Source organism: Nematolebias whitei, chromosome 10 (genome assembly GCF_014905685.2).
Source record: "Nematolebias whitei isolate Nwh7 chromosome 10, NemWhi1, whole genome shotgun sequence".
NCBI lineage: Eukaryota > Metazoa > Chordata > Actinopteri > Cyprinodontiformes > Rivulidae > Nematolebias > Nematolebias whitei.
The window spans coordinates 28182504-28200706 of record NC_056507.1 but is presented as its reverse complement, the minus strand read 5'-3'; the positions used below and the strand labels follow the sequence as shown (position 1 = coordinate 28200706).

The 18203-nt window shown below is 40.1% G+C and overlaps 1 protein-coding gene across 1 annotated transcript in view; it reads right to left on the bottom strand.

Annotated features, from left to right (window-relative positions):
• Window positions 1-695: 695 nt before the first annotated feature.
• ca12 (carbonic anhydrase XII) overlaps window positions 696-18203 on the bottom strand; it is a 21013-nt gene continuing 3505 nt past the window's right edge. The window contains exons 3-11 of the mRNA XM_037682924.1: window positions 16930-17109; window positions 15945-16087; window positions 12580-12675; window positions 12434-12497; window positions 5844-6001; window positions 5572-5698; window positions 1806-1826; window positions 1425-1509; window positions 696-814 (exon numbers count right to left, since the gene is read on the bottom strand). Coding sequence (XP_037538852.1) covers window positions 736-814; window positions 1425-1509; window positions 1806-1826; window positions 5572-5698; window positions 5844-6001; window positions 12434-12497; window positions 12580-12675; window positions 15945-16087; window positions 16930-17109 — 953 coding nt within the window. The 3' untranslated portion in view covers window positions 696-735. The remainder of the gene's footprint in view (window positions 815-1424; window positions 1510-1805; window positions 1827-5571; window positions 5699-5843; window positions 6002-12433; window positions 12498-12579; window positions 12676-15944; window positions 16088-16929; window positions 17110-18203) is intronic.

Sequence of the window (18203 nt, the reverse complement as noted above, 5' to 3'; positions counted from 1 at the left end):
GACTACATTCTCCCTGACAGACTCTCTGGTGTGCCGAGTCTTGTGATCAGACTGGGGTTAGGAGGCAGCCCACATGCAGGCTGGAAACACAAAAGCCCCCCCCCCCCCCCCCCCCCCCGCATTATTTACAGGGAAGGAGCTGTGTTTGTATGGCTCTGAGCACCCTTTTATTATGAAATCCATAGAGCAGTTCTAAGTACAGGGTTGGTGGACATGTGGTACAGCCCGTCCCTCTCAGGCCACGGCTGTTGACTCCTACCCCTCCATTGTTTGGACTGTGCTTCCCATCGTGTCGGGACAACCCTGTGGAAAGAGTGCCATGATCTGATTTGACCTGAGATTCACACCAGTTTAGTTGTAGCCCTACAGTCTGCTTGCCTGGAAGCTTCTGTGTGGAGCAGCTCATCACACCGTGTCAGAAAAATGAAGGGAGGATTTGAGAGGACAGTTTCCCCCCCTATTCCTCTAAGGGAAGACGTCATACAGCATTAAACATCTAGCATGGAGAACAACTTCTGCCTGACATAACAGCAAAGAGATGCCTCTCTGTGATTTAAGGGGAGGAAAATGTGCTTCCTAAAACCCTAGAACTGAATGCAGAGTGAATTAATGGATGTTGCATGCATCAATAGATGTTCAAATAGGATGAAGGATGACATCATTATGACACAATGAATACGGAGAAATGACAACGTGCTGATAGAGATCTGTTGAACTGAGACCCAGGACAAAATCCTATACTCTTGAGCCATACTCGTCTCTGTCTCCATTGGTATACGCAACATGTTTGCTTTTATTCGGTTCAGCAGCAGATCTAAAACAGAAAGAAAGGGATTGCAGGGTTATTCATAGGAACATAGTGTTTTTTTCTTTTCTTTTCTGGCTGTTTTCCATGAATGTCAGGAATGTGAGAACAAAGATTGGTTTACTATCAAGATAATACTTAATATATGAGCACATGCTTCTTCATTTTTGATGCTGTTTGAAGCAGAAAACCAGAAAACTAAATTTAATTTAAAAGTAAGTTCAATTAAAGGCAACTGGACTTTCTTTTTGTGTACACTTCACTTCTTATTCAAGGAGTTTCCCCAATTCAGACTTCAAATACAAAATTCCAAGCCCAGTCTCCATCATGGCAAAGCCTGTCTGTCACTTTGTCCCTAACTTCAGTAAATTAACGATGTCCCATTACTAACAAAGTTATGAACAGTAGAACATTCAGAACCTTCTCTTTTTGGTCATGAAAAGTTATGTTAAAAAATAAATGACAAAAACACAATACAGGTCTAAACCATTTAACAAGATCTGACTTTGATTAACATGGATAAGCTAACAAGTGGAAAACCTATGCAACAAATCAATATTATTATTCTCAGATCATTTTCAGTCTAGTATTTTGTTTTGGTGTGTTGTTTTGCACTCGCCTTTTTCGCCTTAATAGGCAGCAAATTAAAGAGACAACCAGGACAAATCCCAGTGCAGAGAGCACCAAAACAGGAACCAGTAAACCTACAGAGGGTGGAGGAACAGAAGCAAGAAAAGTTTGTGTAGTAATTAGCATGAAGCGGCGTATCTTTTATATCTGTGGTTTAAAGTGGAGACTAATTATCTCTTTAGACAAAACAAGGATGGCTAGTTACTGAGTTTGTTTATCGCGTTAACTAGCGGGTGTGTTTGAAATCCAAAGCAGAAATAACATGTTAGGAAGGTAAGACCTCTGGATGGAACATACAGTGTAATCTGAGAGTTACAACAACTTGTTCAAGGGTAGGAAAAGGCTCACAAATTTAGAATAAGAAACTTACCGTTCATCCAGAAAAGGTCATCTAAATATCAGAAAGGGAGAGAGAGAAAAAAGTGACAATGAAACTTAAAGAGCAAACACCAAAACAAGGCAGAACAGATAAAAGGATTTTTGACACGGTGTTGGAGACATTTTTAATTGTTTATCTTAAAAGTCCAGTTGTTCTCATATAATCAACACTGATCTCAAGTTTTGAGAGTATTTTGAAAAAGCCTTTCCCCAGCCCAGATAACTAACACTGTACTGCTACACTTCTACCCATTCATTCAACCTTCATTTATACAGGTTAGTCTGGTCACGAGGACTCATTTACAAGAGAGACCTGTTTTAAACAAAGAACACAGATGAGGTACAGCCAACAATAGACAAGCATATAAAATGAAAGGTAAATAAAAGAAGTGATATAAAATGAAATAAAAACAAGTTACATTATAAAATGGTGTAAAACACTAAAAACAGAGAGAGGTCAAAGTCGAGAGCTTCAGATCTTTTTACAAGGTGTTACAGGTTACAGTGGCAGAGTAAGAGAAGGCCCTTTTGCCAAATTTGGTCTGCACTCAGGGGATGCTGCAGGTAATGATGTCTTGGGCGTGCACATTGAAGCTGCACTGATGAAGTGACATGCAGGAGGAGATATATGAAGGCAACAGACCAAGGAATGAATTAAATATGAAAATGTACCAGTGTGAGAGTCTGCATGAAGTTAATGATGTCCAGTTAACCAGTGAATACAGGATGCAGTGATGGGTATGGTAGTTACAGCCAGTTATGAATCTTAGCGCACCGTGATAGACAGCATCCAACATCTGCAAGGTGCTTGCAGGAGCATTCATGTAAATAACGTCACCGTAGTCAATGGAGGGAAGGAAAGTAGCAGTTACAAGGCATTTCCTAGCATTCAGAGTTGGACAAGATCTATTTCTGAAAAAGAAACACAATTTTACTTTCAATTTCTTTACCAAGTTTTCAATATGAGGCTTAAAAGAGAGATGTGAGTCGATCAAAATATCCAAGTATTTGTAATAATTGACAAACTCAATAGGAACACCATTCGTAGATAAGATAGAAGGAAGGACTGCTGGTACTGACTTCCTGTTTGAAAACAACATCCCTTTGGCTTTATCAGCATTTAGCACTAGTTTGAGATGAAACAAATCTGACTGGTTGATGTCGAGTACAGATTGTAAAAGCTGGAAAACCTTAGCAACTGTTCTAGCTTGACAACTGTGTCGTTGGCATAGAAATGTAAGGATGCATCAGGAATGATCTGACCTACATTACTTATGTAGATTGTGAAGAGGGTGGGTCCTAAGACTGAGCCTTGTGGTACACCAATGTTGTTGACAGTTAAATAGTTGGAAAAAGTACCATTATGTTGAACACATTATTGCCTCCGATCTGAGAGATAATTAGAAAACCAACCGATAGTGTGGTCTGAGAAACCAATTTCTGAGAGCTTATTGCATAAGATGTTATGAATACCCATGGATTGACTGCAAAAAGAGTGCTAACGCTTTCTGTTACAGAACAACTTAATTTGCTGCAGGAGGAAATCGGTCCTGAACTTGTTCATGTTGTAAGACACTGGTTCTTCAATTATTACCGCTGCTTACAAGAATTCATACTCAAAGCTTTTCATGCTTTATACACTAAGCATAAAAGTCAACCACAAATTTGTCATCAAGTCTGGTTTATCCTAGTCCGTGTGAGATCTGCAATAAAGTAAGATGAACAGGAACTCCTGTCACCCTGCACAGAACTGAAATGTAGAAAATGTGTTAATTTAGCTAAAATAATCATTAAAATACAAATTTTATTTGTTCAAAGAAACTCGTCATCTTTGATTCAAATATGATTATTTTATTAGAAATTAGAAAAATTCCCAACTTTATAGTGTTTCCTTGTTTGTGGCTAAAAAAAATTTTAATGCTCTAAAATACAGAAGATATAAAAGGTACATAAAGTAAAAAAATATATAAAAATCTAATTATACCTTTACAAAATTACTCTATTATTTGCTCTTTAAGAGTTGTATAGGTATTGCAGTTAACAAGATTTAGAAATTAACCTGGTTCTTTGTAGAAGAGTAGTTTCCCAAAGCTGGGGTCAGAACCCCACGGTGGGTCACTAAACAGCAAGTGATGGTCCTGAGAAGATCTCCAGAAATCAAATAAATTGTCAGAATAATTACATAGGACAGATTCTGTGCCATAGGTGTTTCTAAACATGAACATTAAAACAGATTTTAAATTAATAAAAAACATACAATAGTTGTGTTGACAAGACAGACATTTGTGAGTTATGTGCTGTGCCACCATGTAAACATTAACGTAAAGCTGTTTCCACACATAAAATTTTTACTTTTTTTTATAATAAGGTTAAAATGACATTACAGCCAACAGTAAATATGCAAATATACACAACTTATCAGATTTACAATCTAATTACAGTTTCAAGAACTGTTCATGACGAAAAGCAGTTAAATGGCTAAATAACTTTGAATAAATTAGTTTTAAATACATTAAACAAAGGCAGATTTATGAAACGAGGACCTTTCATTGTGGGACACAATTGTTGCTGGCTACAAAAAGGACAAAGTGAGCTCTGTCAGGAATCCCTCTAGTCTTCCCACTCCATTGGCAAAAGCCATGCATGTGGATAACTCTGACCGAGCCGTTTCCTTGAATCAGCCGTGGAAGAACCCCCCTGCTTTGTTGTGGTCCCACCTTTCCTAAGAGTTGTGGAAGTCTTCTTTTGTTGCATGAAGGCTTTGGTCAGGTAGGGATCTAGCTCTGAAACCTCATCAGCTGGTCGTCCTCTGAGAATGTGTCTAATAGTAAGGAGGGCTAAGTCGGACTTACAGTCCAGGTAGCTTTTAAGGTTGAGCTCAGGGTACACTTCATCTCGGAGAGACTCAACCAGCTGATTCTCAGCGTGAGACTGTTGAAGCCGATGCAAAACTCTCTGCTCCAGTGAGGTATAACAAACTGGGTTTTTAGCCAGCCCAGATTTTCCCACGTGGCGGTTGCTCTGACTTTTCTTCCCAAGAGATGAATTCAAAGTTTGTTGTTTGGGTTTGGACCGAGTCGCACTCTGCCTGCTCCTCTTGCCAGCACGAAGCCTCTGTGAACCACTGGGTAGGAGCTGATCCAACCCTTCATCAGCCAAGTCTGCAAGGTCACCAGCCAGCAGTTGCTGAATGATGTGCTTCCTCATGAGTGGAGGTGTGACCACATGTGTACCCTGCAGTCCTCTGCCTGCATCAGACACAGAGCCAATGTTGATTCAGCTTGTTGGACACTCCTTGGAACAATGCTGGGATTTCATCCTTGCCATGCAACACTGCTGGTGATGCAGTATGAGCAAGAGCCATCACTTGCTAAACGCTGCTCGGGAAAGTTAATTGCAAAGGATTCCAAACTGCCAAGGCGAAACGTGCCATTAGAAAAGTGTAGCTCTTAGAAAGAAACACTGAAAATGAGGAAAACTTGCATGTCTGCCACAGAAACAGGTCTGATTACCTTATTTTGACAAGTCAAGCAATCTGTTGAGTGTTTTTTAGTTTGAAAGTGCTGTGGTTGATTGCATATGTCATAAAGCAGTGCCAACCAAGTTTAAAGATTGTCAGTATAAAGAACATACACAAGCAGAAGATACTGATCAAGCCAAAGCCAGCAGGATAGCTCTAAGGTCTTCAAAGGAATAAATAAACACATTCCACTCATGCGCCAACAATAAAGCAAATGTGTTTGGCTTCTCATACTTACCATCCTTAAAAGATACCAGGACAATTCTGCTGTCGACCAACTGTGGTTTCCTGAAGTTGCTCTCAAGTGGCATATGTGCTGAGTCCTGGGAATTTGAGGAGTACAGGGCTGTTGCCAGGGCCAAAAACTAAAAACACACAACAAAACAAGAGAACACAAGTAAAGTGCAAATGGAACAAACAAGCAGCATTAATGTATTAAAAACCCATCAATTTCACATTGAATTTTATGAATAAATCATATAATAAAGCTTGCAGAAACAATTATAGCACCTGTTTTTGTGAAATTGTCACATGATTTCTGAAAATCGTCCACAGCACGCTCGGATAGCAGGGGGGGGTTGTCAATGAGCCATCGTAGCGATAATACTCATCCAAACGTGCAGGCAGCAGGTCTCGAATGTTGAAAGCAGTTACCTGCACTTTTTGATCTGATGGTTGAAATGATAAAAGCAACAAATGAAATATGAAAATTCATTATGGTCACACAACTGAGTTAATGAGGCTTTGAGAAAAACTGACATCAAACCAAGACACAAATAACAAATCAAAGCTCTTATTGTCTTAGATAATTGTCGTGATTGTTCCAGATTGATTACACTTTAAGGCGTAAAAAATCACTTCAAGCTCAGTTAAAATGTATGGCATTAATAAAGTAAAGAGCCCTAAGAACACTCAAGTTTTACAATATAAAGGCTGTAAAACTATCTGACATCAGTGGTTTAATGAACAAAAATGCCACTTTGTTTTGCCAAAGAGTGATTTCCGAACTAATCTTCTCTTTACACTGTCATGGGAATAGTCAGGGGGACGAGGAGCTTTAGCAATGCTTTCAAATATTACAGCTGTGAAACAAACTAAGATCAACAAATCTTGCATTGCCCCACCTTAATAATAGAATAATCACTGTGAAAAACCATATCATGTTGCTGCTGATCTGTTTCATGTTGCTGCTGATCTGTTTCAATGTTGATGTGTTCATGCGTGCACATCTGCTCACAGACTCATGTTCATGTTTGTGCTGATGTTCAATGTTTTATGTTATGAGTGCTTAGTGTATATTTAGTTGATGTTGTTCTTAGTTCATATCTTAGATGTTATTACTGTTTTTCTTATACATTTTATTGTTGGATGTAACTGGGACCTTGTGTACATAATTTCGCTCCACCACATGTACCACATGAGGTGCGAATGACAATAAAGAAACTCTGACTCTGACTCTGACTTAAATGTAGCTCTTCTCAGGTCAAATTACTTTAACTTTTTTTTTCTTCTTTCAGCTTTTCCCTCTTCAGGGGTTGCCACAGCATGCCATCTTCCTTCATTTCACGCTGTCCTCTGCATCCTCTGTCCTATAACTACCTCCATGCCCTCTCTAACTTCATCCATATATCTCCTTTTTGACCTTCCTCTGTTTTTTTGCTGGCAGCTGCATTTCTAACATCCTTCTACCAATATGCCCACTGTCCCTCCTCTGGACATGTCCAAACCACCTCAGTCTGGCCTCTCTAACTTTATCTCCCAGTTGTCCAACCATGTGCCTTACCTCTGATGATCTCATTCCTAATCTTAGCCATCACTGTCTCTCCCAAGGAGAACCTCAACATTTTCATTTCTGCCATTTCCAGTTCTGTCTCCTGTCTTTTTGTCAATGCCACTGTCTCCAGACCATACAACATATAATCAGAATCAGAATAAGCTTTATTATCATTGTACCAAAATACAACAAGAATATGTCCATACAGTCGTCCGAAAAATGGACAGAGTGCACGTAGTTGCTGCTTTGATAGTGTGGCCTTCTTTCCTTTTCAGAATACATTTTTAGATAGAAAAAGGAACAAAGCCATGAGGAGAGGATGCATTACAAAACAATATCTATTCACACCTTGTCCTAACAGGACACGATTTAAGACATCAAAAAAACTCTGCCAGCAAGCACATTATGAACATGTTACATATGCATTTGACAGATAGTCCATTGTCCTGATAAGATGATGGTCAGCCAGCACAGTTCTGATAAGCATCCACAGAAGTTGGGGGGGGGGGGGGGGGGGGGGGGATTGCGATAGACAAAGCTTTTCCTTAGTTTCCACATTTCCCAGGAGAAATTGATATGTCGACCTGTTTCGAGGCCATACGGGGAGTCAGATTTAGATAATCCACAATTGTTGATTTATTCAGGCAGACTATTTTTCTTATCAGCCTGGAGTCTTACTGATACTTTCAAGACCCGAAATGGCCAGATTAGGGTGCATTCTACTGGTCCATGCTTGCAAGCCTCTTCAAGGTCTTTTCTTGCTGACGAGTCCCAAAGCCACAGTTGGCCTGCGATTCAAATCACTTCCATCTTACGGTTTAAGCTCGTAAATCAGCTGATTTTGAGTCCTCAAAGCACAAACCAAACCTTCACATAGGCAGCAGCCTGACGAGGTCCAAATTAGCTGTGGCCGTCTTCTTTGTATGTTGATAAACCAGGAACCAGACAATTCCAAAAACAAGAAACCTGTCATCATAAATTCAATTATATGCAATTTCGGCATCCTCGATCAACAGCAGAGATAGACACATCACATTCCACTTCCCCAGAGACATATCCAGCTGCGCGTGTCATCCGAGCAGATATGAGGGTTCTCCAGGACCCTGTCACTTTGTTGAAAAGATTTTGTCATTTGCGTCAAAAGTGCAGTTGGTCAGATCCATAACAGTAGTTTTCATTTTGGAAGATATGTAAAAATAGGAGCTCCAATGCACAGATAGAGAGCAACAAAAGCAGGAGAAGAAAAGGGAGAGGGAAGAAAAAAGTGTGTGCCTCGTTCCAGGGCCAGTGAAGCAGGGCTGGTCTCACACTGTTTGTAAACTTTTCCTTTGACCTTTGCTGCCACCCTTTTGTCACAAATCACCCCTGAAACTTTTCTCCATCCATTCCATCCTGCCTGGACTCTCTTCTTCACCTCTTTACCACACTCCCCATTTTCCTGGACAGTGGACCCCAAGTACTTGAAGTCCTGCACTTTTGTGATCTCTGTTCCTTGTAGCCCATTTGCCTCCCTCTCATTCACACATGTACTGTCTTTCTATGGCTGACTTTCATTCCTCTTCTTTCAAATGCACACCTCCACCAGTCTTATGTTCTCTCCCCGTTCTCACCCATGTCATTTGCAAACATTAAAGTCTATAGGGATTTCTGCTTGACCTCATCTGTTAGTTGGTCCATCAACAAAGCAAACAAGAAGGGGCTCAGGACTGATCCTTGATGCAATCCAATCTCCACCTTGAAGCTATCTGTCACTCGTACAGCACATCTCACCACTGTCCTGCTGTCCTCATATATGTTAGTCTAACATGCTTCTCTACCACTCCAGATTTCCTTGTGTAATACCACTCCTCCTCCCTCAGCACCCTGTCATATGCTTTTTCTAAATCCACAGACACAATGAAGTTCTTTCCGACCCTCTCTATACATCTCCATCAGCATCCTCAAAGCATAGATGGCATTTGTGGTGCTTTTTCTTGGCATGAAACCATACTGCTGCTCACAAATAGTCACCTCTTGTTTAAGTCTAGCTTCCAAAACTCTCTCCCAGCTCTTCATTATGTGACTCTTCAACTTTACTCCTTTGTAGTTTCTACAACTCTGTTCATCACCCTTGATCTTAAAAAAATGGACATCAGCACACTTCTTCTCCATTTCTCAGGCATTTTATCACCCTCAATGCCATTGAATGTCTGAGTCAAAAACCTCACTGCCATCTCTCCAAGACATTTCCAAACCTATACTGGTATGTCATCAGGTCCTACTACCCTTCCCTTCTTAATTCTTTTCAGAGCTTCCCGAACTTCATCCTCACTAATCTTTCCCACTTCCTGGTCCACAGTTTCTATGACTTCTACTTTTCTTTAGTTTTCATTCTCTTCATTCTTCATTCATTAGCTCTTCAAAGTACCCATTCCATATTCCCATCATACTCCCCTCACTTGTTTGAACTTTCTCATTCCTATCTTTAACAAATCTAACCTGCTACACATCCTTTCCTGCCAAGTCCCTCTCGCAATCTTAAGTGTCCAGCCTCCCATACAGCTCATCATATTCCTTCTGTCTTGCCTTAGCCATCTCCCTTTTTGCTCTTCATTACATCTCCTTATATTCCTGTCTCCTCTGTTTAGTCCTCACACTGTCATATTACTTCTTGGCTAACCTATTTCTTTGAATAGCTTCCTGCACTTCACTATTCCAACACCAGGTTTTCATATCATACATTCTCTGTCTAGATGACACACCAAGTACTTTCCTACCTGCCTCTCTATAATGTTGCTGTAGTAGCCCAGTAATTTGGAAGCTCTTTCTTACCACCCAGAGCCTTTAACAGCTCCTCTCTGAACTCCTTACAACATTATTTCTTCCACAGCTTGCACCATTTGGTCTTCTTTAATTTTACTCTTTTTTTCTTCTTCACAACAACAGTCATTCTACACACAACCATTCAATACTGTCTGGCCACACTCTCCCCTGCCACAACCTTAAAGTCCCCAATCTCCCTCAGGTTACCTCTTCTATACACAGAATTTAGCTGACCTGCGTACTCCTTCCTCCACTCTTACAGGTCACTCTATGTTCCTCCCTCTTTTGGAAATAGGTGTTGACTACAGCCATTTCCATTCTCTTGGCAAAATCCACCACCATCTGTCCTTCCTGGTTTCTTTCCTTGACACCAAACCTACCCATCACTTCTTCATCCTCTCTGCTTCCTTCACCATCATGTCCATTCAGGTCTGCTCCGATCACCACTCTTTCCTCCCTAGGAATACTCTCTATCACTTCATCCAGATCTTTCCAAATTGTATCTTTCTCCTCTACATCACGTCCAACTTGTGGAGCATAATCACTGACAACAGTTAGCATCAGCTCTTCTACTTCTACCATTAGACACATCACCCTATCTGACACTCTTTACACCTCTGCTACATTCCTTGCCAACTCCTTCTTCAGGACCACCCCTACTTCATTTCTTTTTCTATCCATACCATGGTAAAACTGTTTAAAACCTGCCCCAATGCTGTGAGCTTTGCTGCCCTTCCACTTGGTGTCTTGGACATATAAAACATCTACCTTCCTTCTCTGCGTCATGACAGCCAGCTCTCTACCTTTGCCTGTCATTGTCCCCACATTTAGAGTTACCACCCTCTCAGTCCTACATTCTTAACTTTCCTTTTCGCCCTCTGTCTCATGACACATTTCCCTCCTTGTGGTATTTAACAGTAGCACAATTTCTGTCTTCACCCAGTTTGTCAACAACACTGGTGGTGGTTTTTGTTAACCCAAGCCTTGACCTATTTGGTATGGTATTTCTTAGATGAACCTACATATTAGTTTTGGCAAAAGTGTTTTACGTCAGATGTTCTTCCTGACACAACTCTCATCATTTACCCGGACTTGGAACCGGCACAAGAAATACACTGTCTTGTGCTCCCTAATGGCTTATTTGAATTACTTGAATGCTAAAACGGTCATTTCTTATACCCGTTTTGCACAGAGATAAAACTGTTTAGAGATCATTGGGTGTCCATAGAATTTTCCAGATCTCTCAATGGTTATTCAGTGCGTTGAATTATCTCCGAGGTCTTCCAATGATTTGTTAGAGATCTTTACATGAACACATTGATCTCCATGGTCTGTTGTCTTTCAGTAAATGCTCAACAATCTCACAATGAGCATTCAATGCTTTCACCAGAGATACAAACATTTTAGCAACTTTTCAAATGATCGCAACATTTTTGGTGAATTTTTTGACACTTTGGTACCTGTAGTGGTACCACACGGACATAGCCAACTGGAATCCTGGTTACGCACTTTCTTTTTGTTGGTATCAGCTTTAGTGATTTTAAGGCCAACAATTTGCAAGAGCTCATCAAACACAGCTGACTCCATGTGCAGGTAGTTGTAGAAGCCCTCCCTCCTCATCTTCTGACAGCCTCAGTTCTTGTATTTGCTGGCTGTAGTCACCAAATTACAACCTTCTCCACAGTGTCAGCCAGAGGAAGGCCAATAATCTTGGTCTCCTTCTTGCTCTTCTGAATCACCCTCTTGTGATAGGCAAAATGACCATCTGGGTCTAGAGGAGTGCTTGGTGACCAATCAGGAGGGCACCATTCCTTTTTTGATTTACTTTTAGGATTTTTTTTTTCTTCAGCATTAGTCAGAGAGTAAAATGTTGTCTGATGGAAGAACACCAGAATTTCCTTGTATTTGTACCATGCACTAAGTGATCATACATGCTGCCTGAGGATTTCTCACTGGTCTCTCATTGAACTCTTGTGGTAACTCTGGGATTTATTTATTTATTTTTGGTCAAAGCTGGTCTCTTAGAAAGCACCATTTGTCGCACAATGAGTGCTCAACGAACTCTGACTCGTCTCTGCAAGGAGGTGTTTGGTGTCACCAAATGCCTAAGGTCTTTCTGAAGTCTCTGTAATTTTGGTTTATCTAAACATACTCAAGGATTTCTGGAGTGTTTCCACTGAAACAGTATTTTGGTAGGAGGTCAGGAGCCCGCTGAAATAACTAGCCAATTTTGGGTTGTTCAATGATTGGCCTCTCTGGTCTCTGGCCTGTGGCAAGGGGAATTAGTGAGTGAGGAGTAATTTAATTCATTCAACCTTTTTTTAGACAGGTTAATCCCATTGAGCCTCGAGGACTCATTTACAAGAGAGACCTGATTTCAACAAAGAGTGATGACAACAATGGACAACAACGACAACAATAGACAGTTATAAAAGAGGCATACAGATGGATAATATATATATATATATATATATATATATATATATATATATATATATAAAATACAATATTACTTTATACTCACGTCTGTATTTGATCCCATTGATAAACTTCAGAAAGTGTTCAAAGGCTGGATTAAACTCCCCAACCTTAACAGAAAGCATAGTTAGATGGTTTTTACTCCTCAAATTCAATCATTTGTCTCAGTTCATGCATTCAAAATAAACTCACCTCAATCAGCACACCAAGCACAGCCAAACCATCCGATTTATCGACAGACATGGATATGTTGGGATACTTGTCCGAATTGTAATGTACAACATGCATCTGTGGAATCAAGGTGAAATATGTAAAGATCCACTGGAAATGTGTACAGTGTCATGTGTACCTCGCTGCTTCGCAGTTCATTTTTCCACTGACTCGCTCCATCGCAGTTCTTCAAAGTAAGATTGGACATGCCACAGAATGGCTGAATGGTGGATGAGCTGCACGATCGGCATGGATTTTTTATTTAAAATAAATTATTTAAAAATATTTAGCACCTGTGTGCAGCCCACAGCTGTGGGAGAAGATTCCTCCTGCAGCTGATCAGCTGATCTCTGCTCTGCACGAGATCAGCTGATTGCTCGGCACAAGATCAGCTGATCAGCTGATCTCTGCTCTGCACAAGATCAGCTGATCAGCTGATCTCCGTGCAAAAGCGGAGAAGTGGGTGTGGCCGAGAGTGCACCAGAGTAAAGCTGTCATTTCTAACTCAAACCTGAAACCCAGCCTAGACTGACTCGGATTAGAGCCAGGCCGGGCCGTTATAGTGTGATTAATGGGCGGGCCGGGCCAGTCTCGGGCTTTTAATTAGGTCAGGATCAGCCACGATCCAATTATATGATAACATGGCCTTCCACACATCCACCAGCCACACACGGCCATTTCACTGTGAGCTGACCGGCCTTGAAAGAGGTAAAAAGTTCAGTTAAGCTTCAGATGGGACTGTATTGCCAGGAAGCGATCCATCGCCCAAATGGACGTTCATTCAGCCGCTGCACTCAGCGGACATGCGCGGCCGATGACTCAAACAGGTGAGATCCCAAAGCAGATGTGTGTCAGAGCAGTGTCTGTGAATAAATCAGAATGCAGGCAAAAGCAGGTTTTAAATGTTCTTTTACGGCCATGAAAGGACAAACACCCTCAGCTCCGAATCTGCACCTTACACAGCCACGCATCCCCGACGGCAGGTGTATCCTGAAGCAGACATGTGTGTCAGAGCTGTCCGCGTGTCTCAGTAATTCTGAAGAATGTTGGCAGAAACGGGGTTTAAATGCTTTTTTACGGCCATGAAAGTACAAACACCCCATCAGCTCCGAATCTTCTGCCGCTTTTAATCAGCTATTGTCCCCGACAGTTAATAACTAATTTAAAAAATATATATTTTCTGGGTTCGGACCTGTAATTACTGTTAATTATTTGGATCGGGTGAGGTTTGGAGATGATGGCTGCGGGCTGGGGCCAGGTCAGTTCAGATTATTTGGACCCGAGTGCAACTCTACTTCATGGTTTTTCACTTATCGTGGAGCTTCAGGATACAGATCCCCTGCAATAAACGAGGGACTACTGTAATAAAGACTATAATTACATACCAGGCTGTTTGATGCAGTGTTCATAGAAGTTTTTTTTCTTTAGGGCAACCACTCTGGTCAAATTTATGACATTGCAAATGTAGACTACCGGTAATGTATATATTCTCACTGTTTCTGGGAAATGTTAAATTTCTCTTTTTTCATTCCTTAAAAAACCTTTTAGTTAGAGTTGTGGTTCTGAGTCTAAAGAGACCTAAAAACATGCATGTTTTTATTGTGTCCAGTAAGAAACTCCGCTCTAACCACAGAAACGCACATGTGGCAGCACTGCAGCTGGAGCACAGTGACATATAAACACACATATTGCGTCCTCTACTTACTGTGACTCAAACCTTTAAAAAATGTTTGAAATATTTAGCTACTTTAACCTTTTGTACGTAGGTCATTCTACTGGACCTTCAGTTTAAGCTAAATTCCCAAAGTAAACTATTTGGTGAATACAGCTCGCACCATAAAGAGAACAGACAGACACTCCTCTGTAAAGGTGGTTAAAAACCATAACATGTAATTGTCTGGTACTTTAATCCTTTGAAACCCCGCAGGAATAAGACACAGACGCACTGGGCAGCATAATTAGGCTGACTTATGTCTGCTTTTCAGTAAGAGATGCAATGGACCAAAATATCATGAAGCTAAAAGTGAACATTTAAACAAACTTCTTTGGTCTAATCTTAGCAGAAGGTTTATTTAAACACAGAAGTATCTTTAATTGTTTCGTTATTTTTAGTGCATTTTACTGCATTTGTGTTTCACAGATTTGTTTCAGCAATAAAATGTAAGATGCACAATAAGCACTTACTGTTATAGTCTGACAAATATAAACTGAACGTTTGCTGCATCATCAAGAGACTGTAACAGATGCTAAACTTTTCAGTTTCTTCCTCATGAGCTGCGTCAGCTTTAAACGCTGTCGGTGTCTCGGATTCCTCTGACAGTCAAAATGTCATCAAGTCTTAAATTGTTTGTCTGCTTCCAAAGATGCTGTCACCTGAAACAGCTAATAAATTAATTAATAAGCATGTGCACATGACTGTTATCACATCCAAATGTACACATTAGTGTTGGGTGGGATTATTTTAACATCCCTGCATAACTTTGATTGGTGTAAATTATGTTGTTCAAAAATTCAAAAGAGAAAAATGTTGAACTTTTAACAACTCTGCAAATTAGATCTATAAATTGGGTCAAAGTAGAATAAAAAGAGTGATGTCATACTATGTTGTTCTTGTGACTTTTATTCAAAGTTTCTTGTCAGCTTGTGTTGATTTTTGTTAAAGCAAATTCTAAAATTATTCCCAAATGTGGATTTACTTGACCAAACATGATGTTAGCACATCTGCAGATGAAAACATGATATATTTGCTTTGACTTTTACATATTTTAAGATTATCAAGGTGAAACAAACAGTTTAATTTTAGCTTAGTTTAGTTTTATAACCCATTTTTATTTAGTAAATGTTTCAGGTTCTTTCTATAATAGATTTTGCCTCTAAATGTTTTATTAATTTTTAGTAGTTCTTGTGAATGTCAAACCATTCATCAGGTTGTTTGAATTTGTCCCTTTTAAAGTCACACAAAGTGCATCGAGTCTAAAGAGTCTAAAGTTAAGACGATGTGCAGGAATGTGAACCGATGTAAGCGATCACATTCAGTATATAATTTACATTTTTATCTGGTTCCTTTGCGGTGGGATTTTCTATCATCACAATTTAATTTTCTCTCTTTTCCGTTGGAATTAACCGTTTTGACAAAAAATCTGGCTGAACAAATTACAAGGTAACCAGGCAAATAAAAATATAATTTAAAAAATCAAATAAAAAAGTTATTTAGGAAATCAACATAAGCATGATTATGATATGTTGTTAATTCTTGAAATTCTACTTATACCATACCACTTTACCAAACTTACGCATGGTAGCTAATTTAGCATATTTATTGATAAGATTCGTTGTTTGTTGTTTACCTCTGCTGCGTACTGTTTGCTGTTCACCATGTGTTCAGAACCAGTGGGCTGACCAGAGGAGCCCCAGTGGAAATGAAGCTGAGCTGCAGCGTAACGATGGCGCAGGCTGGAGATGAACATCCGTGAGGGCAGTGATATTTGCACTGGAATAAAATAAAATAAATCCCAACACATGTCAAAGAGCCGACTGTAAGTCACCTTCACAGCAATCAAGAGGCATTAATTTGATCTAAACGGAGGAGGTCAGTCAAAGTCATGTGGCTGCATTTGAAGCAGGTTTAGTGATGTACGTTGCACTTGGCACGTTCATCAGCGTGTCACGAATGCTTACGCAGGTTAAAACCTTTGTCAGCTCCTTTCAAGCGCACGTCACACAACAGTGTCTCTCAGCTTGTGGTGCGAAGGTCCGTCATGTGTGCACACATAAGCATTTGCAGTTCATTTACGTAGCTTTCTCAAGAACGAGTCATCAATGTGACTTGGCAGACGCTGCTTGCATGTTAAGCACAAATGTCACTGAAAAGTTGCGATGTGCTCTGGCAGATGTTCATCAAAGCAGCTCTGCAGAATCCTGCTTAATGCAAAGCACTTGAGGCACATGAGAATATTTGTCTGCAGTATGTTCGGCTTGCAAGAAAATACAGGTTCAAATGAAAAAATAAGCAAGTTTCTTTCATTTGTTCACCAGTTCCAGCAGAGGCAGAGGTTTCCCAGGCACAACTCAGAGCTCTTTCTTTAAGATAATAAGAGAGTGATTACAGAAAATGACTGAGGTCACTGTAGAAGGATGATCCTCCCTTCATTTTCCTTGTGCTGGCCAAGAAATTAGCTTACATTTGTCTGTGGCCATTTCAACTGAATGCCCTTTGATTTCAGGAACTTTTACGTTTGAATCCAAACACAATTGTATGTTTGCTTAGTGTCATTCACAATTTGTAACTCGCCACAAGTGGACTTTCTAATGTTTTTGTTGATTTATACTCACAAGAGTGTCCGTTATTTCCCAGAGTGAGATGCTCATTTGGTGGCAAGTTGTAGTTCTGAACTTCAATCGGACGTAAAGTTGGATCGAACCTCAGCAGTTCTGACCTAATGTCTATCGGAGACTGGAAGGCACCACCACAGTATGGATAATGCTTGGACCAGTGATGCTCTCCATCTGGACCTGGAAAAATAAATTAATAAAAACTTCTATTGAAAATCCGATAGTGCATCCAATTGTACCAGTATGCCCACCACTCCATGTTAAAAAGAGGTTCAATGTAATGGCTCCAAGTTTAGTAGCTGATTGTTTTATAGAAAAACATATTAGTAGCTTCCAATATGTTTTGTTAGCTTGTTATCTGTTTGTGAAATATTTTTTGCGCTGTTAAAGGCTTAGTAGGAACTTTGCTTTGCAGAACACTGATATTCAATCCAAGATAAAACATCTGTATAATGTTCAATTAACCAAAAAATCTGTTCATTATGGGACAAGTGAAGCATGCTGGACTTCTGCAGACGTGCAGGTCAATTATCTGCTGCTGAGTCAGGCTGTGCCACATAATGGAAATAGGGCCACAAACCCAAAATGAGAGCCAGACAGATGTTTGCAGAGTTGGTGAGAATTTAATCTCCCTCCAAATTAAAGGTTTCCATTTTGCACAAGATACCCCAAAATGTCCACATCTGCATATCCAGCTGTGCAGTTTTACAGAGTGACCTCAGCTCCATGAACATGTCGCTCTGTTACATTTGCAAACTGAATCGATCACATTGGATTTTGAAATAACCAGCAGAATATTTTGATTTTAGCTTTTCAAACATGATGCTCGGGCAAAATTTATGCAGCTTGCAATGAACGAACTTCATAAATGAAATCCCCATCTTGTCAGCTGCTTAAGTGACACCGATTTATAAGAAAATATTCTTAAGCTTCAGCATATGCCAGCTGACTCTGTTAAATGTGAATAAAGTAGCAGACACTCAGCATAGCACTCAGATGAATGTGGATTGATTATTTTAGACATGCCAAGGAGCATCAACTGAAGATGTAAACTCAGTAGATATGTATTTATGCAAGGCTCAAAGTTCAATCCAGACAAATCAGCCCGGTAATAAGTAAGAAATACATGCTTACTGTATATGTAAAATGTTGTGCTTAAAAAACGCCCTTTAATTGTTTAAATGGTCCTTAGGCAGCATAAGCCTGTGGGTAGTTTCATAAATATGCACACACACACACACACACACACACACACACACACACACACACACACA